At 34.2% G+C, this 26,571-nt stretch overlaps 2 protein-coding genes across 2 annotated transcripts; one reads left to right on the forward strand and one right to left on the reverse strand.

The window, feature by feature from the left end:
• Nucleotides 1-6,144: 6,144 nt before the first annotated feature.
• On the forward strand, nt 6,145-9,874 carry LOC143631899 (protein NETWORKED 4A-like). Its single transcript, XM_077100531.1, has 4 exons — nt 6,145-6,257; nt 7,526-7,575; nt 7,695-7,797; nt 8,418-9,874. The coding sequence occupies exons 2-4, from the start codon at nt 7,561-7,563 to the stop codon at nt 9,641-9,643; spliced, it is 1,344 nt and encodes a 447-aa protein (XP_076956646.1). The 5' UTR covers nt 6,145-6,257; nt 7,526-7,560; the 3' UTR covers nt 9,644-9,874.
• A 7,320-nt stretch (nt 9,875-17,194) lies between these two features.
• On the reverse strand, nt 17,195-23,876 carry LOC143631901 (DEAD-box ATP-dependent RNA helicase 20-like). The gene is made up of 14 exons (XM_077100534.1): nt 23,563-23,876; nt 21,947-22,039; nt 21,695-21,859; nt 21,105-21,200; nt 20,310-20,384; nt 19,696-19,857; nt 19,125-19,205; nt 18,887-18,985; nt 18,660-18,755; nt 18,452-18,583; nt 18,285-18,359; nt 17,967-18,056; nt 17,767-17,841; nt 17,195-17,657 (listed from the first exon to the last, which is right to left on the reverse strand). The coding sequence occupies exons 1-14, from the start codon at nt 23,815-23,817 to the stop codon at nt 17,496-17,498; spliced, it is 1,656 nt and encodes a 551-aa protein (XP_076956649.1). The 5' UTR covers nt 23,818-23,876; the 3' UTR covers nt 17,195-17,495.
• Nucleotides 23,877-26,571: the final 2,695 nt, after the last annotated feature.

Consider the following 26,571-nt stretch of genomic DNA (forward strand, 5'->3'; position numbering starts at 1 on the left):
GAATATTTGTGGAATGGAGTTTGAATAGTAGGTTTTTTGGGTTGGTTTTAATCATTCTTAAACAAATTGATGCAGTGTGATGATAAAAATGGAAGTCAAACACGTTATTCTGCAAATACCCGTGTGATTCTTCCTCGAACTTCCAGAAAAGACGTAGATCGTAAATAAGATAAATAATTGAACCTGTTGATTCACACGAATACTGGGATCAATTCTTCCAACTATCGTTGATTCACAAAGAATACCGATAATTAGGTCTTTCACACACTAACACACACTGTGATAGAGAGGAAATGATTTTCTTTTTTTCATATGTTCCAAAACCTGATTTTTTCACATTACAAAATCTCAAGTATTTAAAAGAAACAAAATACCATTGGGCTTCTAATGATTAAACCAAAAGACATAAAATATTAATTTTAAACTCTTGTAATTCCATAACTCATGACGTCATTATTTGGTAAACGCTTGATCTCCTCACATCAATAACTCATATCGTCATTATTTGGTAAACGTTTGATCTCCCCACATCACAAATCTTGAAAACTCGCCTTTAGTTCCTAACGATGAGTAAAGCTTGTTCGACCATGCTTCCAATTTTGGTTTCATTTGACTATATCTAGTCGATGATAAGTTTCGAGCTTTGAACCTTCAAGTTATCAGCATTTCAAAGAAAAGTTTGTTATTTTTTAATTTCAATTACTCGCCAAACGCGACTCGAATGGGATTAACTCCAATTCCATGTCCAATTTCAGTAGATTTCATGAACCAAACTGGAACTTAGTGTATTTCGGAAATACACGAAATTCATGTTAGAATTTAGTCAATGAACTCGTACATGTATTTTGTGACCTGTAATATGAAGAACTCGTACATGTATTCATGTGAAAATTTAGTCAAAGAACTATAAACGTTTAATTAACTCAACTGAAATTCGTTTTGACTTGTTAGTTCAACAAATTTTTATTTCAAAGTGGACACCAGATTGTTCAAAACACCATTTAAGCAACAAAAATAAATAAATCAATCAATCAATAAAACCTCGATTTCACTGGTTAATTCAGCAATTAGCAATTGACATTCAAATTAGGTAGCTCAATGCTGTAGAAGCTTATATGTTTGTTTTCAGGTTAATCTTTGATCTATTTAAACAATGAAAGCTCCAGACACATTTGACATAACTGCAAACATCTATTCTGAAAAACTTCAAGTAGTTTATTGGGAGAATAATGGTTACTAATGATAGTTTAAATTTTGAAGAACTAAATTTAGTACAATATAAGGACTAAGGTTAATCTTTTTAGTATGTCTCATATTTGTGTGAGACTTTTGCACTTTTTTCACAAAATAAACTTCGTTATCCAACTCCTTAAAAACGATTTTATTCTTGATTTAGGTGGCTTGGAGAAAAAAAAGTGCTTTTATGTATTGAATTTGAATTTAATTGCTTTTAGGTAATCCTCCATCTGAGATGGCGGATTACAGGTACACGTAAGCAAGTTTTCCACCTATGTCTCCAAGTCGGATGCCATGTCAAGGGTAATACACGTGGAATCATCTATCTGAGATAGAGGACTATGTACACTCATTTTACCACCGTTCACCGTGCATATGGAATTTCATTTTTTACCTCCTCTGGACACGTGTCACAACCCTTGAAATCCTCTATCTCAAATAGAGGATTGTCACACAAAGAATATATATGCTTGTTACGCTCGTGAATGATTGTATTAGACATGGAAGGTTGAAGCAAAAATGGATCCACAACGAAATGGATGTCAGATATGAGGACGAACCGAAAGCTCCTCGTAATTGCTCAATATGCAAGGAGCCCGGCCACATGAAAAATAGATGTCCTTACCGTCAACAATAATTTATCTTCTTGTTTATGAAGAATCATGTTTAATACAATCATTCACGAGCATAACAAGCGTAACAAGCATATATTCTTTGTGTGACAATACCCTATTTGAGATAGAGGATTTCAAGGGTTGTCACACGTGTCCAGAGGAGGTAAAAAAATGAAATTTCATATGGTAAGTCCACGGTGAACGGTGGTAAAATGAGATTACGTAAACCTCTATCTCAGATAGAGGATTCCACGTGTATTACCTACCCTTGACATGACATCCGATTTGGAGACACATGTGGAAAACTTGCTTACGTGTACCTGTAATCCGCCATCTCAGATGAAGGATTACCTAAAAGCAATTAAATTCGAATTTAATACTTAAAAGCACTTTTTTTTTCTCCAAGCCACCTAAATCAAGAAAAAAATCCCTTAAAAACAACATTTTGCTATTGCTAAGAGGAAGAAATCTCTGGCACAAGATGTAACTCTCAATACAATAAACCAACTTACAAAAATTGTCTTGTTAGAGGCCCGTCGAAAATAAATTAATTATGATGAGCATTGTTTTATCAGGTTTACATGTCCAACAACATAAGGTTTCTTGTAAGTCAATTGTCTTGTGATTGTAGATGACTTCTTAAGATATACATAAATTTACTTCCTAGCATCAAAGGATCAAACTACTGACACCTAGAAAAAGTTAACTGTTTTGATAGAAAGCCAATGTAATATGACAACGAAGATCAGCAAAACTGACAATGAAACTAAATTCAAGACCTATATCTTTGATGAATTTTGTGTTTAGAAGGCCATCTTTAGAAAATATAGTGTGCACCAAAACACCTCAACAAAATAATTTTGTTAAAAGAAAGAACATAACCTAGTTGAGGATGTGAGAGCAATGCATATAGACTTAGGGTTGCCAATAGTAATACCCCCTACTCTGTTAACAAAATTTTGGTTGCAAAAGACATACGGTCACATCTTATGAAGTTATCCATTTAAATAAAACCTTGGATATATTTCTTTAAACCATTTGGATGTGCATGTGCTATATATCAATTACAAAACTATTATCAAAGTAAATGAACTACTTGGTTATACTTCAAATCTAAAACTTAAAAAGAGTTTCAACTTTTAACTCTACAACTAAGACAATAGAATAAACCAATAATGATTAATGAAAACTTTAATGACGTTTCACAAATTTAAAATTTTGCTACTCAATGTGTTCACTTATTTGACCTTGATATGTTGCTACTTCCATCTAATGAGACTATTGGTATTTTCACGGATCTTATGACAAAAGAGCTTTTCAAGAGTCAGGATTATAGTGCTTATGTGTCATGTGTATAGGCCTCCAGTTGCACCACCAAGCATTAGCTAGGAGTTTTATAAGAGGAATCGAACTCTGCTATACATGGTTCGATCGATGGTTAGTCATGACACACTCCTTGCGAAGTTAGGAAATCGTTGCCCAAATTGTTAACATGGGATCTATCAAGTGACGTGAAAAATAATAATGTAATTAAGAAAGCTGAGAGAAAATGATTTAAAAATTTTACATGGTAAATATTAAGGATGAGTTTTATTAATTAAAAAAAATAAAAATTAGCTGTTGAAAAATAATTTGTTTTCCTTTTTTGGGATAGAATCGGGGAGAGGATTAAGTGGCATTGCACCAGGCCGTGAGTGTTTTCGTCGGCATTGCTTCTCGTCGTCTCTTATTGCGTGCCTTGTCAACCACAAGTTGGTACCTGTTTTGTAAATATATCAGAGTTGCGGGTTATTTTAGCGGAAGACTTTGGTTGAATAGAATATTAATGTATTTGAAAACTTCTCGGATAATAAATATCCGGAGTTTGTTTTATAAAGCTTGTTGAAATACCGTTTGTAATATTTTAATAATTAAAAAAAACTGAGCCATCATTACCTTGCGAGCATCTAACTCCATGAATGTCTTACTATCAATACTAATCTGTATTTCCTGAAATGTGGGGAAAAATACGTCAGCTATATGCTGGTGAACACGTATGACTCAATAAAACATTTTGAATGACATTATAATATAAATATAGTTTTCTCTACAAGCTCAGCAGAAGCATTTCTACTTCTGGTCTATATACCACTGCCCTACACACACAATTGTTCCCGAGCCACGTAGCCCTTTCCGGGAGACTAGTTATGACCATTAGCCTGCGGCCACGTAGCCTTAGAATGATTAGGCTGAACAGTTATGTTTGGATCCAGACACATGTGTATTCGGTCTGAGTTGACTTTATTTCTATCTTGTATTATAAAGTTTTAGAGATTAGTCGATCTCATGTAGACATTGATTGACTCGTTAAGACAAACACCCGTTCGTCTTAATGAGTATAAATATATTTTGACTGATCAAAAAGGTTTGAACGTATTCACCTGTCCGTCGGTGTGCGTTTGAAACCTTGACTGTGAATGATTGACTGATTGATTGTTTGATTGACCTATAATAAAATAGGTATATAAATATCTGGATCGTATCTTGATCCGACAATAGACCTTTAGTCTGGTTTAAATAACTTTAAACCTTGATTAATCATTTGTTTAAATAAAATATTTAGACCCGTAGTCTTTTTGTTTATTTACCAAATCATATGATGAGTTTCTTCTTCATGAAGAAACATCTATAATCTATTTATTCTTTAAGAAGAAACATTCATTGACTGCTATGCATGTAAAATCTTATGTTTTTTACACATGAAGAAACAATGTTTTAACTATATTCTTTGTATACAAATGCTATGTTTCTTAATCGTGAAGAAACTATATTTCCTTATGAATGTAAAACTGATGTTTCTTAATTGTAAAGAAACACTATTATAATCATTTGTATGTTTAAAGCTTATGTAAACATAATTATGATCAAGGTTTGGGCTATACCCCTGACTGTGGTCTAAGCCATATAATATAATAATAAAATAATGACTTAGGCAGAACTCCTACCTTACACGGTATTCGGAGTTTGATTACTAAGATTGGTTGAGTAGCACTTCTACTCTCTAACGCGTACTGGAGCTTAAACTGTCGGAACCTTAGAGCTTGGCACGCACTACGATACTTCGCACGCAAAACGAGGCGACATATGGTGATCGTCGTGTTGTGCACGTACTTCGAGATTTCGTCGGTGTATGGCACGGATTACGAGGTGACTATTGTCGGGTCGGGGCACGGAAATCAAGGTAGAGAGAGAGTAATTTCTAGAGAGAGAAAGTTTGGTGTGAGAATGAATGAGCCGTGAGACGCCATCAAAGCGCCACATTGCGTCCATCGTCCAACGCCCGAGCCCGTGCGCGTGCGGGTCGGGTGCTTCGCACCCTCCGCTAGGTCCACTGGTGCATGCTAGGCATATAATATTATAATGGAAAATTTCTTTCTTATAAAGAGTTTCCATTTCTTTATCACTTTCCATGTAGGATGAGTTTTAATTTTCTTATTTATACCCATGTGCAATGCTTCCACTTTCTTACATCTTTCAATGTGGGATGAAATTTCCTTATTCCATATCCTTAACATAAGATAACTTTATTCATAGAATATTTTTATTTCCTTATAGAATGGTTTTATTATCTTTATTTGAATTTTCTCATTACTTATTAGAGAATAATTTGATCCTTCAACTTTACTAAGTTGTCAAATTTGGATTGAAATTTTGGGGATGTTACAAAAATAATTTTAAGAGTGCCTTAATTTAATAAAATACTAACAGTAATGGAAATTATCAAAATATACAAGTGGATCAAATGTTTTACAAAAATAGTCAAAGAAAATCAGCCTTACAAAAACAGACATATATATAACCAATAAAAGATAGACCGATAATCTTTTAGACACCGTTAGACGTTCTGAAACCTAATTAACACACTTTTTATAAAACTTTGAAATATGTTTAGACATACTTAAACATATTTGGAACTAAAGGTGGACAAATAAACCGGTTAATCTAACCGACACAAAAATTAAACCGAAACAGTTTAAAACCACAAGTGTAAAACCAGTTTGTAATTTTTCTCTACCAAATCAGTTTATCTCTATTTGGGACTAAACTATTTCTATTTCTCTCTCTTTGTCAAACGCGTTTCGATTTTCCTAATATTATTTCAACGAAAAAGAAAATAAGAAATGGTTGGAATTCAGGGGTGGGATTGGGATATTGGAGGAAATAATATTAATATTATGATCGATAGTTGACAAAAAATGTAACATGTGAATAATACAAATAAAACCGCATACTTCCTCCATCTTTTTCCCCCAAACCACATTCCACCTCTCACACCACAATAATATTATTATTCCTCCTCCGTTATCTTCAACTCATCCTTCAATTCGCTTCAACAATTAATAATCAATTTCTAAACCATTAAACCAGGTAAGCTAAACACTTAATCTATAATATACTATATTTTATTATTTACATCAACACCCACTGTTTCATTCCAACCAATTCGTCTTCAGATTCTAGGTTACAACTTACAACTTCAATTTTATTGAACTGGGTTTTTTCTTATTATTATTATGAATTTGTTTGATTTAACTTCTTTCTAGCATCTTCAGTTTTATATTATAGTTTTTATTTTGTTTTTCAATTTTCAAAATTTTGCACAGAACAATCAGTCTCCTAGATCTCAGCAACAAACAATATACAAATAATCATAGCACCCAACTTTAAATAAATATTTGGAATTATTTACACATTATTATGTCGCTTTTTGATATTATTATTATTATTATTATTATTATTATTATTATAATAATTCTTCACACTTTTTGGCTTTTCTGTAAATTGTTTCTTCTGATGATTCATTGATTCTTATCTGTTACATATTCGTAACGATTTTGCTTCTTAAGTTTAAAAGTAAAAACATTAAATTTGCTAAAAGAAAAAAATAAAATCAATATTTTTAATTAGCTGTTTTAATTATAATAAAAATTCAAATTAATGCCTTGAATTTGATAACCGCGTGATAGTCCAGCCACGACCCTCCAGTCCTCCACTCCCGCCTGATATTTTGTTCATTTTTATTTATTATTATTATTATTATATTTATTATTATAATAAAATAATGTGCTACTCGCGGTTCAAAGCGCGTGTTTTCACTCGTTCTGCATCAACGTGTATGTGGAGTGTATTGGGCGACACGTTTCATGATGCATGTATAATGCGTGTTGATGAATGCATATGTTGTCTTAACTGTTTACCTTTTATTATTATTATTATTATTATTATTTTAAATGATTCATATTTTGTTTTGTTAGGATTTGTATGTATTACTTTACCTCACAATTTGACTACTTTAATTAGTATAAAATTATGTACTTAGATTCAAAACTAATTTTATATATAAATTAATAATATTCGGTTTAGTTTTACTTTTGCTGTCATTGTCTTCCTAATATTCCACCTTATATAGAGTTGGAACTGTCCATGTGTTTGATTTTATAAGAGTCAACTTTATAGTTCTTTGATGGGAATATAAATTATTATAAAACTTGGCCATTCCTACATAAAGCTAATATATCTGGTTTTTATTGTGCGGTAGCCTAAATTTACCTGCTTTTCTACCGAAAATTTGAGCCCTCTTCGCGGAGTTTTTGTCCAAGCTTCGTTACTGAATATATCATTTCTTTTTTTTTTAGGAAATATTATAAGAAGCACGGATTGAACAAGCAAAATGACATCTTCTTTGGTAAGCCGGCTTCTATGTAAACTTTATATTATGTTAACTTATTGTGACAAGGAGGAAATAATGTTTATTTTGCTAAGTGTATTAAGCTTATACATGTATGTTAATAAATGTTTTTTCAGACTAAGGGCTATAAAAGGATGGAATCAAGGAATAAACATTCTTGGTGGTGGGATAGCCACATCAGCTCCAAAAACTCTAAATGGCTTGCAGAAAATATTGAGGGTAAGTAATTCTATTGTGACATTTATTATTATTATTATTATTATTATTATTATTATTATTATTATTATTATTATATGTACATTTCACCTATCTTTTGCCAAAATAAACATTGATTTTTAGGTTTTTTAAAGAATAGACATATTCAAAATCAAACATTTAGAGTTTTAGACAATGCCAAATAAGCATAGCGGGAACCGACACAATAAAAGGTTTATGCCCCAATCAAATATATAACCGGTCTTTACATGTGTATTAATTTGATTGGTTGTTTTTGAACGTTTTAAGGTTTTTGCGCGACTAAATTTTAGCCTCGTTAGCCAGCTGAGCTTATTTGGCGGTTTTTGATTAGTTGGTTGGATATGCTTATTTTTTAAATGGTTAAAAATGAATGTCTATTTTTAGAATAAGTGTGCCAAAATATCTATTCTCATTTTCATGATTTTCCCAAATATAAAACATACAAAATGAGATAGTAGCAAAAAAAATGTTTGTTTATTTTGCTTTCGTAGTCAAAATAAAGTTTTCCAATGATCTAATCAATTTGGGACCCCTTAAACACATCTTTAATTCAAATTACCAACTTTTTAACCATAAAACAACACCAAACTTGTTGATTGCAGAAATGGACGAAAGTGTAAAACGCATGTTAAAACTAATCGAAGAAGACGGAGATTCATTGGCCAAAAAAGCAGAAATGTACTACCAAAAACGACCCCAACTCATTTCACATGTCGAGGAGTTTTATCGAATGTACCGTTCATTAGCCGAACGGTATGATAACATCACAGGCGAGTTAAAGAAAAACATACCCTCAGACCTCCAATCTACCCGACCTGTGGGTCTTAAAAGTGGTACGGACCTGGTAAGCATAGGTGACGACACTTCTACATTGGATTCGGAGTCGGAATCAGATGACTCGTCTGTTAATAACTACTCGGGAAACCGAGGGTTGATTATCAGAATCACCGAGTTGGAAAGTGAAAATGAAAAATTGAAAGCCGAGTTACAAAAGTATGAACTACTGATGGCCCCGGTGGCAGCTCAGTCGGATGATGTTAATGTTAAAGAGGAAGATAAAGAAAACGGGGCACTCGAAGATGAGCTGAAAATAATAAGAGAAAAGCTTAATGTTTCCGAGGAAGAAGTGAAACGATTAAGAACCGAACTCGGTTCGTCTAATCAAGCGAAGGAAATCACGAGCTTGAAATCAAAACTCGACAAGGAAAAACGAGAGGTTTTGAAGATTCAAGAGCGAGTCACGAGGTACAAAACAAACTTATCGGACCGCGATCGGGAAATCCGGGCCATGAGAGAAACATTATCGAACGCAAACAAAACGTTGTCGGAAGAGAATACGTGTCTTCAAGAACAAGTCACAAAGCTATTAAAAGAACAAGTGCTGTTAAACAATACCATTAAAGAATGCGATTTACGTTGTCAAATTTCGGATGAGGAGCTTAGAAGAATAAAGGTTTTGAATACTGATCTTGAAACTGAAATCGAGAAGCTGAAGTTTGAAAACAACGAGCTCGTGGTAAAGGTTAATGAGCTAGAACATGCGTTGACTATAAAAGATGGTCAAATCGACGATTTGGGACGGCATTTGGATCAGTTGCATTTAGAGCATGTCGAGTTGGTTGACCGTGTTGAAAAGTCAAACAAGTCAATAGAAGAATTGGAAAAAGAAGTTGCGAGTCAACAGGAGGTTATTAAAGAACAGGCTGAGGAGAAACGAGAAGTGATACGACAGTTATGTTTTTCACTCGAGCATTATAGAGATGGGTATCAAATGATGAGACAAGCTTTTGTGGGTCATAATAAACGACACACTGTTATGGCATCTTAGGTGTCACGGAATCAAAAGAAATGGGTTAAACGAGTCGCTTCAAGCTAATTATCGGGTGATATTTTATCGCTTTTGGGGTTTTATTGGTTTGGTTTCTAGAGTGCAAGCAAGTATAGGGTTGAAGGTTTATATATTGTGGTCTGTCAATGTTTGCTCTTTAATTTATGTTTTCGTTTTGTAAGCATTTTAACTAAAGTGTTTTTCCTTTTTTTACTTTCGGTCTATTGTGTAGTTTCAGATAACCAAAAAACATTTTAAATTATATTTATGAAAATAACATTAAACTCTAATTTTTTTGGGTTGAATTTTTGAGCATGTCTCACTATACATATCATGTTACACCCAATATATTTAAGGTCGATTTATTTTTCTTTTGAATTAAATAAAAAACATATGTTTCATGTTATAAGTTAAAACTTCACAAACAAAACAATCATAAACTATACATATGTTTATGATTGTCGAACCGTTTACGATTGATATGTGTCTTGTTTAAAAGATAACTACTTTACATAACATACGCTTGCATCGCGTTCGGCTTACATTACCCATCCAACATTATCAAGCATTTGGAGTTGCTTGTCTACTTTTGCTTAGTTTTGCAAATGTTTTAAGATTACATTTATAAAGAAAAAAAAGTAGTTTGAAATAATACTCTTAACAAAAGAAGGTAACATACTGGCATGGATGCTTGTAAGCTTACAAATTTAACTTGGAACATATTTTTTTGAGTTGAGTACAAGCTAAAGAACTTGTTCGAATAATACAGTACAAGAGGCTGCTAAATAACTACATGATATGACCTAAAGTTTTGTGTTATTAAGATGTGTTTAAATTAAAGATCACTTGTTATTCAAAATTTGTAGCAACACGATCATTAAAAAAGAGATGAAAAAGGAACTCGTATGTGTGAGCTGAAAGCAAACTGAGCTTCCAACTCGACTTGAAAACGCTTGGTCGAATGAGGTCAGCTTATGATACTTATTCGACTCCACATTAAGGGCCATTTATTCTAAAGATTTAAGAGGCAAAGAACAAGACCAAAAACGGTTTTAATCTTTGTTACTTTGTATTGTTATGAACTTGTTATGATAAGAAATTCTTACATCATTGAGATAATAGTTGCGAGTGTTTTTTATTTGTGTGAAGTTTTGATTTGCGTTCTTAATCTATATTGCATATACTTGTCACAGACGAATACAGATGCTTTTCGTTTAGGAATTCGTTTAACAAAACTAGATAGCCAATTGTTAATTGTATGAACCCAACTAAATAGTGGATAAAGATCCTAATTAGTTACTTGCTTACTCGAAACAGAATTGATGTTAGTTACCAATATTGCTTACCACCTAATTCAATATTTTACAAGTTGTTACTTGTTCACATTAAAAACGTAAAGTTTGTTACTTGCATTTTGTAAGGCCCCGTTACCGGTAGCCCTAATTTAGCGTCGGATTTACTCATAAACACAGTTCTACAAATCAGAGTTTATTAAAACTTTCGCAGAATATAAAACTGTAACCGTTTATTACAAAACATTTATTCTTTTCTTTAAAACCAACTTAAAACATCATATTTTAAACATCGTTTCTTCCATCTTCAGATGTCAGCCGTTTAATCCATGCCATCTCGATAAACATGTATACCTGCGTGCATACTAAAAGTCAGCTACGCTGAGTGAGTTCTAGTTAATCAGGCGACACACAATACATATGTATATCATACATATATATATATCCGAAGATACATATCCATACTTAATCAATTACCCTACTACCATACATACATACGTATCTACCATCACTAACCTCAGACTACCGAGAGTACGTTCATAGTTCGCCGTCTATACCTGTATTCAAGGTCGTGAACACGTAAAAGGTCCGTAGTCCTTACCTATGTTCACAAATTATGGTACGTGCAAGGTCCGCAGTCCTTCCCTATACCACCCTATATTAACAACACATACAAGGTCCTCAGTCCTTCCCTATGTTGCCATCCTAAACCATAGCACGTACGAGGTCCGCAGTCCTCCCCTATGCTACCATAACACAAATATAGCACGTATAAGGTCCACAGTCCTTTCCTGTGCTGACGCCTATCTACAATACGTATAAGGTCCGCAGTCCTTATCAACGTTGGCGTCTATACCTACAACACGTATAAGGCTCACTGTCCCTATCTACGTTATAACTATCATCTATATCACGTATAAGGCCCACAGTCCTTAACTACGCCATCACCTGCCAAGTCTATGTCCAACAGAAGTTAGAGGGATTCGCCATCCTAACTTACTATGTCGAACGTAAGACTCACATACCAGTAGTGTACCTGTATACACATACTTCACATATACAATAATTATATTATAGCATAAGAACACTCTAGGCGTTCTTTACATCATTTATTTAACAACCATACCCTCAGTCGATACGTGCAATATCCGAAGATCGTTCACACCCCGACAAGTGTTCATTTGTAATGTTCATACATCTTCGATATATAATATTCGTACCTTTATTTTTAACATGACAATACGCGCAATATCCGAAGATCGTTCGCGTACCGACAAGCAATCATTCATATCTATCATATATATCACATATGGCATACACTTATCACTTAGGATAAATGTATTAACAACACATCGAGTATGCACACAGCCCCGAAAACATAACAAGGAATGGGGCTAGAAACTCACCTGAACTCGGTTACTTCTTCCGCTAACGGTTACTCCTTCTCGAGCTGTGCGCGTCTAACTGTTTAATAATTACAGTATTAAGTACCGCTCTAGTCATCTCATTGCTACTTAATTAGTCTTACACGTCTAAGCTGTTTTACTTCATTAAATCATTACCTGGTTAGTTAATTGTTACTCATTAACCTTTAAAGGTATCTTTCATAAATTGCCAAACTCCAAGGGCTGGTATGTAATTATATAATTCTTTCTAAGTCCAGGGACCATTCTGTCTTTATATTAAACTCCTAGTTCGTTACTTTGCCCTTAACGAAGTAAAGAATCATCCTCTGATTCGCTAAGCTCCCATAACGAACTAGCTAACGAATCACCCTCTGATTCGCTAAGCTCCCATAACGAACTAGCTAACGAATCACCCTCTGATTCGCTAAGCTCCCATAACGAACTAGCTAACGAATCACCCTCTGATTCGCTAAGCTTCCATAACGAACTAGCTAAAGAATCACCCATAACGAATCACCCATAGTTCTTATCCAGACTTTGACTCATGGGTCAAAGTCAAAATCGTCAAGAACAGCAAATAGTCAACAGATCTTAGATCTACAATTAAACCTTCGTTTCTTAACCACATATCACGATTTTGGTATCAACGGAATCGTCTGACCAGCGCCTACAAACCCCAACCATCAAATCGGCCTAACATCGATGTTTAAGGGGTGCGACTTAGGCATATATGTTACGGGTTCTTTTAGGTTAACAATTAACCTATCAAATGCTAATCAATTCCAGTAATATTTGTTGTTTTGGGTTCATTTATAACAAACTAACACAGATCTATGATTTCCCAAATCAAACCGAACCTATACGAACGATTTCTAACTATAAACGTACCTTGAACGAGTCGAACTATGAACACGGTTAAGCCTTGATGTTGTTTTGGTCCGTCACGACGTTCCAGCACCAACAAGCTCGGGTTTTCACCTTCGGATCTTGGTTCGGGTTATAAGATGGTGTTGTGTGTGTGTTTTCTAAGGTATAGGCTATGGTGTAGAGATTGATAATAATGGAAAGGATTAGGGTTTAAGGGGTATTTATACTCCCTTAAGCCCATGGACCTAAGGCCCATCTTTCCTTCTTAGCCCATAATTAATTCTATCTAATTAGCCTACTTGAGCCGTCTTTATTATTTTATTACTTCTCTACTAATTCTCGTAAACTTTCCCTTTATAATTAAATAACATATAAAATATTATTCTTGGAAATTTCGGGATGTTACACATTTCCAATCTGAATTGCATTTGGTCTATATGACTACAGACTAAACAATACCCGACTTACCCTATAGCTAGCTAACTACTTAGGTTTATTATGTTTTTGCATTATCAGAACGAGATGATCATCAATCACCTGTTGCTTGATCAGCTTCATCAAACAGTTTGAGCTTAATTCTTGTTTACATTTATGCATGATCTTCTAAATAGAGGAATCTTTGTTGTTTTTTATAGTCAAATTCCTTGTGTTTTGAATTCTAAACTACACTGAAAAACGAAAATTTATGTTCACCACATTTTTTAACAGTAAAGACTCAGGTCACTCGGAATCACCCTGGCAAATAGATTACCCTTCCGCATGAATAACACAATGTTCATTACATTTTATTTCTTTCTTTTAGAGTCTTGGATTTCATTGGGAGTAGTCTCTATCCCTTGAGATATGAGAGAGGTTTATCCTTGACACTTCCTCCTCGATTTTACTTGATACGTTTGTTTCTTTTTTGTTTGCATTTTATTTTTTGGGAGATCGCCGATCTTGCATCAAACAACCTTTTTCATTAGCCCATCACCATCCATAGTTCCAAATTTAGTTCTATTACTTTTGTGATTTTGATAGATTTTTAATTGAACATTTACAAATTTAATTCTAGTTAGAATTTAACTTTATTCGAATTTATTTCAGGCTCGTAGAATATTACCTCCAGTAACAATTTCCTTTTTATTAAAAATTTACTTTTGTGATCTTGAATATTTGAGCAAGTTCTTGAAATAGAAACGGTACCAATAGTAACACTATCCTTAGAGAACGTTTTTGATGGCCCTCTAGATTGGATAGATTAAATAAACTAATTAAATTAAATAATACAAGAGCATGTATAATCAAACAAAACGATTTCTGTATTATGATTCATGAAGAACAAATGATTACAATGGTGGTTGGTGTAGTGTAGGGTGCGTCAAACCCCGGTACGACCTTTAATTTACTATATTATGTATTATAATTATTACATTATTATTGTCTAATAACTAGGCCCATTGGGCCGGGGGTTTATGGAGGTAACCTTAACCGGGGCCTGGCCCAATAAAGGTTAGGGTTACATGATGGTTTCCTATATAAGGAGCCTTCATCAAGACCATTAGCCTCCAACATATTTTTGTGTTTGTAAATAAGAGAAAACCCTTAGCAGTCACCTCCACTCCCACCACTCTTCTATTGCAGATCTCGAGCAACCGGAGAAGAAGATGAAGGCATCGGTTCGTCCATCTCGAAGATCAGGGAAGATCGACATGGACCCGACCCGGATCCATTCCATGTTTCTTCATTGACGCCATCATGGGACTGGAACCCACGACCACGATGGGTATTTATACCCTCCGGAATTCCTAGCTTACAACCGCCGCGATGATTCGTCAATACAACACGACGCTTCAATTTGCAACCTATCTTTCTAAGAGAGTTTAACTAAACTATAATATACTAACGAAAGGATTATTTCCAACAGTTTTAATATTAACAAAATGATCGGTTCATTAATCAAAACAAGGCATGGTTTGTCCTTAAACCGAGTAAAATATCAAGATATTCTTACGTGGTAAAAAACCCTAGCTATTTAGTAATTGAAGTATGCTTAAAATAAAAACATATATTTTTAATGGGACAAAATGTCAATTCACAAACTATCAAACATACTTTATTCTAAAGAATCATGTCAATTCACAACTTAACAATAATATAAAAAATATGTGAAGTGAAACTTCATAACAAATTAAAGGGAAAGAAACAATCTAATTATAAAATCAATCTAATTATAAAATCTTGGATCAATGCAATGGGAACTTGAAGCTTTTAGTGGTGAAACGGGTTTGGTCTAAAAGGGAGTACTCCATATCTTGGATCGATTTCATCTGGCAACAATGACCGTTGTGGTAGAAGCAGCCGACGAGTATGAACCAAGTGCGACTGTAAGTAAGGATGATGTATGTGCTTCGGGTTCAAGGTGGTGGTGGCGGTTTCGAGCGAATTAGTGGAGGCGGCGGACATAACGAGAGGGAAGAGTAACAACATCAAAACAACAAATTTCTTGCAAAAGTTCGACATCTTCTTAACTTTTAAATTTCTATAGAAAGACGGTACATGAATTGGTGATGATGAAATGAGTATTTATAACAAGAGTTTGACCAAAACTAGGAGTCATATACCTACTAAAAAGTAGCTAGTATTAAGCCCCCCGCGTTGTGACAGGGGCCTGTAATTATGAAAAAGTAATGTTAAAACGTTTTATTCAAGTTGTGTGTTGAAGGGGGCGAACCCGCGCTTTGCATCGAGACTGTTAAACCTCGGGAAAATTAGATGTAAAATGTTCAATCACGTGTGTTTGTTGCAGTGTGTTTACGCGCATATATTAAACTGCAACGTAAATTATACATATATATATATATATATAAACTAAAAAGTTTGTGTTTTGTATATGTTAAGAAGACCCGTTAAAATACTGCTAAAGACATCGGTTCAAATCAATTGTGGAATATAAAATTTTTTATTTTATATTAATATATTCAGTTTTGTAAACGATATTGTACTAGTATATTTCTTATTACTAACGAGAGTATCATTAGCGTTTATTTTATTAATATGTTTTTAATAAAATTGTGACCCACTTCCTAAAACTGTTGGTTGTCGTTTACAATACTAAGACTCCATGTTTTTACCAACAAAAAACACAAACCCGGTTATCGACCTCCTATTGTCAGTTAGAGTGACTATCGGTACCTTGATGTTATCAAGAATATAAATGTCATGCTTTCAATATCAACGAATTGGACCTTTTCTTCAAACCCGAGATTGTATAATTTAGGTCTCCATATATATATAAAAACATTGTTTACGTCCATTTGTACTAAACTCCACCTGATACCGTGATACTTGTTAGTAGACCTAATAGAACCCACACCATGGTAGATTTAGCGACAGGTCTAAATGTCTTGTCATAATCAAGATTGTACTCTTGTGAAAACCCAGGGTAACTAGTCGTGCCTTATACCAATTGCTCGTCCCGCATGCTTTCATATTGAGTTAAATTGTTACATACCAAATAGTATGGGGGTCTTTTGTAATTGTATTATAGTGTGAGGATTGAAATTGTAACAGATAGCAATGGTTCGTATAAGTACATGGATCAGATATTAGAATGGATATCGATTATTTGAGTATTCTTCTTCTTCTCTAGTTATTCTTCTTCTTCTTTAGTTCTTCGATCATTCTATTTTGATACGTAACAACCCGCTTACATGTCATTGATTTTACTCCACTCGGTCTCAGGACCAATTCCCAAGTTTCAATCCTGCTAAGTGCTTCGATCTCTAGTGTCATTGCTTTTGTCAATTCTAGTTTCTTACTTGCTTCAGAGTAGTCTTGTGGTTCTTTAATTTCATTCTCAATGGTAACCACGTGTGCATACCGAGGATTGGGTTTATGGCTTCTTCTCTCGTAAGGGTGAGCTGAAAGCAAACTGAGCTTCCAACTCAACTTGAAAATGCTTGCTCAAATGAGGTCAGCTTATGATACTTATTCGACTCAACATTAAGTGCCATTTGGTTCAAACTGCTCAAAGCCTCAAACCACTCGTTCAGTCATCACCGACAAATAATCAAATAACAAAGAACAAGACCAAAAACAGGTTTTGTATTTTCAAAAAGGCTTTCGTGTCATACATCCTAGAAACCAAGTTCAAAATCCAAATTATACACAACCTACAGTATCATCATCTATCAACCTCTAAACCTTATTTTCATCATTCATATCGATGACCGATGACCGTAGACCAAAACAGATTTATTTTTCTTTTTTTTTCTTTTCTTATTGTCATACCTTTTTAGCGTGATTTCAATCATCCCAGGCATCATCAGCAGATCCCTCTTTTTTGAGCATTGCAGCGGGTGCAATCATGTACTTGTACTTGTCTTCAACGTTTATAGATGTCGGTGGAAGCTTTGATTGTGCTTCTTTATGCGCAGCTGCTGCTTCCCTCTCCTTCCTTCTAGCAACCTACATATTATTATTATTATTATTATTATTATTATTATTATTAAACGGTCAAACAGATAAAAACAAAAACTTAAAAATATAAAAGAATATATCACGAGTAATCAACTACCTTGCCAGTGGCAAAAGCTACCGTGTTTCCAGATTGAACATCTGCTATTGCTTTCCTTATTTGTGAGACAAGGAACTGAAAACACAATGCAAATCGAATCATTTGTAGATAAACATTTGTCTTAAAAACATTTTTGTTTGGTCATATTTTATAAAACTTTTATAGATTAGATCGAGTAAAAAGTAATAGAGAAAGGTTACCATATCACGATCTGTATAAAATGAAGTAGCCCGACCTGTTGATCCTGCACGACCCGTCCTTCCAATTCGGTGCACATAATCCTCCATTGTCTGAGATTTAAGTAAACAAAAGTCAAAACACAGATGGATTTAAATTACTATTGATCTTGTAAATGGATTTAAAAGAAATTCCAGGGTTCCATAATCCAAGAGCATTTTGGTGTTTCTAGGATTTGTGTTTTAAAACTGGATATATGAGTATTGCAATTTCAAGTCACGGTAATCGGTAATTTCAAGTCATGGTTCGTTTAAAGTTTGAATCTAAACGGTAAGAAATACCTTTGGAAGGTCCAGGTTAACTACATGAGCAACTCCTGTAACATCTAGGCCCCTAGATGCGACATCAGTAGCAACCTGAAAATCAAATTGCAACATGAAAATAAAAATATAAATTAATATTATTTGTTTAAATAATTTAACCAAATATTACAAGCTTTGTGACATACCAAGATATTAGTGGGCCCATGTCTAAAATCACGAAGTGCTCCTTCTCTTTCACTCTGAGTTCGGCCTCCGTGAAGAGCAACCGCATTTAAACCCTGAGCTACCAAAGCTTCTGCCACCTCATCACACCTTGTCTGCATTACAATACAAAATCTAATATTCAAATGGAATATGATAAGAAAGAAATTAGAAAGATTCACAAAAAAATACCTTTCGTTCCACAAATACTATTGTTAAAGGAAATTGGTGCCCTAATTTTTCAGCCAGTGCAGCTTCCTCAACAAGTAAAGATAACAGTTGGTCAATCTGCAACGTATATAAATTATCATAAAACTGAAATTAATAGAATGAACAATTAATCAATTAATGAATTATGGTTAGTCAATGAGTTATAAATCAAATTCATGAATTACTGAATTCTGTAAAATTTGACGTACCTTTTCATTTTCGGTTATTTTCTCCAAGTTTTGGGACACGTTCTCTGTTGGGCTGCTCACTTTTCCAACCTTCACTTGTACCGGATTTGTTAAATATTCCTAAAGTTTACATAATATAAGAAAAGTTTAATTTAACTGCCCAATAACAATTATGTAAGAACGACAAATTCATTATTATCTTGATTAATAAAATACATGTTGAAATGATGACAGCAAAAGAATATGAAATGAGATAAACCTGTGCTAGTGCTTCAATCTCCACCGGCATAGTTGCACTAAACAACAGTGTTTGATGCTTTTCTGGAAGATTATGCATCACCTACAAAAAGAAGAAAAACACACATCAGATTAAATACATTTTTAGCTATTTATCAAAAACAGGTATGTCCTTTTCACCCAAAAGGATGAGCTTCACAAGAGTGCATAAATAAAACTATAAGCACGAGTCCAAAGTCACATTCTTTTGAAAAATCACTGAATTTTGGCCTGTAAACGAACAAAGCGTTTAGTGAACCGTTGGGCAGGAAGTTTGGACATATCTTTTTTTCATTTAGTTAACGAACAAACATGAACACTTGTCTCGTTTGTTCATGTGTATTCATTAACGTTCATTCATTTATGTTCGTGTATCTTCGTTCATTTACGTGCATTTATCTTCATTTGTTCATTTATGTTCGTGTATCTTCATGGTATGTAATCCACATGAACTAGACTTGTGTGAAAGAACTTTGGCAACTTACATTAAAGACCCTAAATATAAAAAAGCCAAAAAGTAGGAGCATGAAATTGACATGAAAAACAAGAATTACTTCTCTAATTTGAGGTTCAAAACCCATATCAAGCATTCTATCTGCTTCATCCAGAACAACATATGAAATCCGTGTGAGAGACGTGTTTCCTTGTTGTAAATGATCAATAAATCTTCCAGGAGTAGCAACCACTATTTCTACCCCTGTACGAAGCTCGGACCTCTGTTAAATATCCACATCAAATATAAATATATATACTTTTTTTTCGAATCATGAAGATATCCCTCCGGGCAAAAGTAAAATTGCACTAATTTTGACGTTATTTTACTAATCACGTGAAAATAACGTTAAAAGTGGCGGAAGGTTAATCAGGCATCATGTGGTGGCGTTGATAGCCGAAAGACAAGGGCACATGCACCAATCAGCCGGTGTCCCGATGATTGAGTGTTATGTGTCTTATGTCCAAGGCTTGATTCAAAACTACTATCGAGCCGGGGGTCTCACCGGAAGCAGCCTCTCTATCCCTATGGGATAGAGGTAAGGCTGTCTACATCTTACCCTCCTCAGACCCTACCATAGCATTGCTATTGGTGGGATATACTGAGTACGATGATGATGATGATGATGATGATGAAGATATCCCTCTTAGTAAAACACCAATCAGTATTAGTCACCTGGTCAGCAATGTTTGTTCCACCCACAACGATTGCAGTTCTGAAAGAATCCAGTGATTGGCTGAATGCTTTCACCTGTAATGAAGCCATGAAACATGTAAACCTCATATATTGGATATGCATATAATAATAATATCATGAAACAATCCCAGACAATTTTAGTCTAATTATAACAGTTGGCTGCATATTTACAAACAAAGATTACAGTCTATATAAACAAAGAGAAACCAAAACAAACTATTGAAACAAAATGATACAAAATGCCACTGCATATACAAAGAAAATAATCTATTTTGTTCTTTTTGTATATGCAGGGGTGTTTATGCTGTTTTGATTCAACAGTTTGTTTGTTAGAGTTTGTTTCTCTTTGTTTATACAGGTAGTATCTAAATTCTCTTTCTTCATGCTCCTATATAGAGGAAGCATTGCATTGTATAATATCAATGAATTCAACACGCGAGATATTGCATAGATTCAAATACATTTTCAATTGACACGACATCCTAATAAAGTTAACAAGGCTTTTATAAAAGTACAAAATGTTGTATTATTTATGCAAAATCTCTTCAAAATAATACCAATAACTAAGACGTACAAAAAATAAACATATTGTAAGATCAAATGTCAAAGGTGTACCATATAAGCAATAAACTAAGAAAGATCATTGAGAAGTCAAATATTCAATATTTCAGTTTAAATTAGTGTGCATCGCATATTCGCTGTTTATATAACTTAAAAATAACAGCATATCATGATTATCATCTGCTTTGCTAAATCAAACACGAGCTACCTTACCTCTTTCTCTATCTGTTGTGCAAGCTCTCTGGTGGGTGCCAGCACTAGTGCCAACGGACCATCTCCGCGCCTAACAGAAGGCTGAGCTAGACAATGCTGCAAATATGAACAAGGTAAACAGACATGAAAAAACAAAATTCATCATATAATGGTAGCTCAAGACATAAAAATTATAGTGTGTCTAGATTTTAAAAAAGTGTCTTGTGATCCGCTGCGTTTTGATCCCAAAATCTAATTAATGAAGCGCAGTGTGCGCACATCACGAATTCGGGGTGTTCTTTATTATGAAAATACTAAAATATTATGTATACATAATATTTGAACATGATAACTTTTAAACATTATAATATAAAATATTCTCATCATTCTGGTTATATTTGTTCAGTAAATGGTCTAAATTGTTCAAAACTCAAACTCATTGCTCAACTGATGGTCATATTTGTTATATAAATGGTCGAATTTGTTCAAATACTCAAACCCATTGCTCAATCAACTGTCAGATTTGTTTAATCAGATTTGAAAATTCAGACCTATTGCAATCAACAGTCCATTTTTTTCAAATATGCACATAATTCATGTAGTAGTAGTACCTGTATCATGGGTATTGTGAAAGCAGCAGTTTTTCCACTCCCTGTTTCTGCACAACCTAAAAGATCCCTTCCACTTAAAGCAACAGGCATCGCCTGTGCTTGAATAGAAGTAGGTGTCGTGTACTCATGAATGGCAATGTCCTTCATGATTCTTGAGTCTAGACACTGAATAGAAGTTGGTGTTAATGTGTTATGCATTTATATATGAAAATATGTATCTGTATAAGTATATCAAGTATGAACTCTGTTTACCATGTCTGTAAAAGATTCGATTGGTGCAGGTGCAGATGGAGAATCAGGTGTGACAGTAACATCAACATTGAGTCTTAATCTGACCTCTTCTATCTGTAAGTTATGAATCGAATTACAAAAACTGTATATCATCCCACAGATCATATTCTTATGGTGGTGGTACTTGATTATGAAAAGACATAAAACCAGAACGTTAGTCAACTGTTTGGATAGAACTACCATAGAAACCAAATTTTATAAATGCAGTTCTTTATTTCTGTTACATAGTAAACTGTCATAAGTTCCGTGACAACTTTAACATTAACAATTGATCTAGCTCAACAGTTGAAATTGGCATACCCTCAAAGTAATTTAGCATGTTATTAGCATAGCCAGGATATTAATCTTTAATCAAGAACAGCTTACTTTATAACATTCACAATAGAAAACCAAATAATCAAAATGATACACACATTCGTTTGTACATTTTGCATAGAATCCCTATCCTAAGTCCCAACTCTCTATGCACCTAAATCATATGCGCATCAAATGTATCCAAAGGCGGTATTACTTTATTAGAAAACCTAATAATCAAACTGAAGGTAAATTAACTTTTTCATACCAGTTATAGCTGCATATATGTAAGGATTTTGCTAATTAAGAAGGCCTGACCTCTAACTGTGTCCTAATCTATAAGGCCTATCACTTAGCCCTGTGCCCTAACTTTGAAATGTTGATTCAATTAACAAATGGATGACCTCTGATTAACAGAGCACGATTCAACAATACATGTGTCCAAAATTGCACAAAATTGTCCTAAATTCTCAAACAAAAACCTAAACACGAAACAGTCATGCGGTGAGCCTAATTTCATCTCATTACTTATCATTACTTCAAATTCAATCAATCTCATAGTCATAACTAAAACAGTTAACAAAAGCGAGTTTACATATATAATAACAACGTCGAACACATACCCTATTATATAAAAACAATAAGCACATGATTCAACAATACATGCTTCAAAAAATCCACAAATATGCCCTAAAAACTCAAATACCAAAACCTAAACACGAAACAGCTACGCCGTAAGCCTAATTTCACCTTATTACTTATCATTAATTCAGATTCAATCAATCTCGTAACCGATACAACTAACAAAACCAAATTTCCGTATATAATAACAACGTCATCCTTCCAAAAATCCACAAATACACCCTAAAATCTCAAAACACAAAACCTAAACACGAAACAGCTACGCCGTAAGACTAATTTCACAACCAAATTCAATCAATCTCACAACCGAAACAGTTAACAAAACCGAGTTTCCGTAAATTAAAACCTAAACACGAAACAGCTACAGCGTACGCCTAATTTCACCTTATCACTTATCATTACTTCAAATTCAATCAATCTCATAACCAAATTCAATCAATCTCACAACCGAAACAGTTAACAAAACCGAGTTTCCGTAAATTAAAACCTAAACACGAAACAGCTACAGCGTACGCCTAATTTCACCTTATCACTTATCATTACTTCAAATTCAATCAATCTCATAACCTAAACACTTAACAAAACCGAGTTTCCGTAAACGATAACAACAACGTCGAATACATAATAATAATAATAATAACCTGTTCCGGTTTAAGGCGTAGAACGCGTTCGGACGGCTTCCATTGCGGAAACACAGCGTTAGGTACGGCGAGTGCTCGCGACGGTTGGATATTATTATTATTATTATTATTCGTTGAGCTACGGCGAGAAGCAGCTGCATTGGAAAATGTGTTGGTGATGGATTTGGAGCTGAGCTTGTGGTTGTTTGTTGTGTCGTGGATGGTGGTGGTGGTGGTGGCTGACTTACGGAGGTGAGGAGGTACGTAAGAAGACATTGGTGGAATGGATGAGTGTGGAGTGTGTGTGAAATGAGGCTGGTGCGGTTGGTGTTTGTTTGTTTTAATCTACAGAGTGTTGTGTATCTTCTCAACGAATACAAACACACGGGGTGTGTGTAGGATTATTATCTCAAAATAGAATCTTATAATTAGGGTTTATATAAATTATAAATAAATACTTCGGGTGTGTTTGGGATTCTTATTTTCCTCTTCTTCTAACTTTCTCTTTATTCATAAGCTTAAAAAATGAGTTTTGAAAATGTTGGGGTATTATAACTTATCTCCTTAGGTACCCACTATGGGGCGGGGTTGGTTGAGTTGGCCGACGCCATTGGGCGCTCAACACCATCAAGGGGCGCCCTTGGTGGTGGGGCGCTGGTGCTCAGGGTGGTTGCAAAACTGGGCGCGGAAGAGGGGTTTTTACCATAGCGGGGATGGGGTTTCGATGCCCCCGGTGGTTACGTGGCACGGTGAAGGGGCTTCGAAACCCCCCACCATAGAGGACAATCTTATAAGTTTAGAATGCCCATTCCACCCTTCCATTCCACCCAAACACTTTTTATAAACAACTTATCCACTTATATAAAAAATGTCTTTTTTAGTCATTTTACATCAATAAGTTAATCAAACACTTTTTTTAAAAACAACTTATTAACTTATATTAATCCAAACACTTTTTTGAAAACTCCTTATTAGAAATTTATAAGTCCTTTTTTACTTATCAACAAAAGGCGTTTTCAAGTTAAATAAGGAATCCCGAACACACCCTTCATAGGATGGAATATGAGATCTAAGCTATAATTTGATGGCAAATCAATGTCATTCTTGTTTTTTCTTCTATAACAACTCATTTTTAATTTTGTCGTCTGTAAAGCTTAAACCTTACTTTTTATTAACTAATACTGATACTTTTACATCACACCACAAGAGTGAGCTCAATGTCATTCTTATACATGACAAGTTATGAAGGTTAGTTTTAAATTATTGTATGGGTCTCATTTAACATTATTTTATCATGTTTTGGGGTGGACTTATCTTTTGGTGCGGGTCGGCTATCTGTTCTGAAATTTTTTTAGTAGTATTATAGTGTAAAATCCCGACCGATACTGATTTGTGTGAATATATAGCGATTGTCAACTGAGAAAATTTCTAACCCTGTGAGAAATATTTTAGTCCGTCATTGATCAAGTTCCCAAATTTGATCAAACGATTTAAATTGTGTTGAAAATATATAAGGACTGATGTTATAGTGGCTACTTCTACCAAATGTATTTATTTTCCTACCGAATGTTGCTATTGACCGAGAGTTGTTTTTGAAAACTTGTGTTGTTACCCTCGTAAGATCATAATAAAGATAATAACGTTTATATTTATTTATATTTACTATATCTATATATAATTATATATTATTTCAAATCTAACTACTTATTTTGATGTAACAGGGATAATTAGCTATGCGTATATAACAAACATATGATGGTGTAAAAATTGTTGACAATTTTATTCAACTAAAATGATGATATCAATTCTTACTGTTTTTATCAATCCGTAGTTAAATTGTGACTAATACTTCCATTGCAACTAATTAAAACACCATCAAGCATAAAATATTGTGCAACTGATACAACAATGGGCACCGAAGCTTTGTTGTTGAATCATTTAAACTTCACCTTGATACGTAAGTTAATCATCGGATCTTTCATAAATAATTATCAACATATAAATGCAAGAGAACTTTGATCAATAAGTGGCTTGTATCTAGTTCTCTATGTGGAAGAGAGTAATGATGCACTTTCTCAACAACTATAAGGTTGGGTTATAACTTTAATGGTGAATGTAGAACATATACCATGTGTTTCCTCTTCTAATCTACACCATAGAAGAGTCATAAATGCCAAACATCACAATACTCAAAAGAAGATGATAAATGTTTGTCCCTCTGGCTTTTGATACTTTTGGCTCCTTGGCACCGGAAGCTATCCGTTTCCTAACCAGGGTCCAACGGGTTGTGCATAGCAATGTGTCGACTCCAAAGAGGCAGGGGTATGTCCTTAGCAGGTTAGGGTTTGCAATTAAGAAAGGGGTGACGGCGCAGCTTGTTGCCCGCCTACTTGCTATGTTGATGTAATATCTATGTTTCTATATAATGAAAGAAGTTTAACAGAAAAAAAAATGACAAATTGGCGTCAATTAATAGGAAGGTTGTACGAAAGATTGCCATAGCCTTCCTAATGACATATATTGAAATCTCTATCACCTCAAATGTACTAAGAGTTATGAGATAACGTAGCTGAGCAATATGATGGACCTCCATATATAATGGCCAGTTGTGGTAAGCTATCAGTGCAGTAGTATGAGATGTTCATAGGCTTAAATGGTGACCCTGTATATAAACGTTATTCGGGTGCTTCATTTGGAACAATTTCTAACTTAAAACATTTATCTTACGATCAGATTGTAAAACTAAATGTGATCTTTAGCGGTTATCTTGACAAATCTCATATGTGTAACTTCTTGAATTATCATTTCAAGTCACAATTCAATGATATGTTGTATTTTTTTAGTTAACACCTTAACTAGAGCTCTTTTGGTATTCCGCTCATCATGTTTTCTATTGTACGAGAAATATATCATATTAGGTGTAGTGCTAGCATTGAGATAAACTCAATTCACTACTTAACCGGCATGTACAAGAATTCTCTAGAGATCATTCGTTGTTTCCTGAAATCTTTCAAGATACAGTTAAATTTC

The sequence above is a fragment of the Bidens hawaiensis genome, unplaced genomic scaffold (assembly GCF_021521415.1).
Source record: "Bidens hawaiensis isolate Kalapana, Puna unplaced genomic scaffold, B.hawaiensis_p1.1 tig00006258_1, whole genome shotgun sequence".
NCBI lineage: Eukaryota > Viridiplantae > Streptophyta > Magnoliopsida > Asterales > Asteraceae > Bidens > Bidens hawaiensis.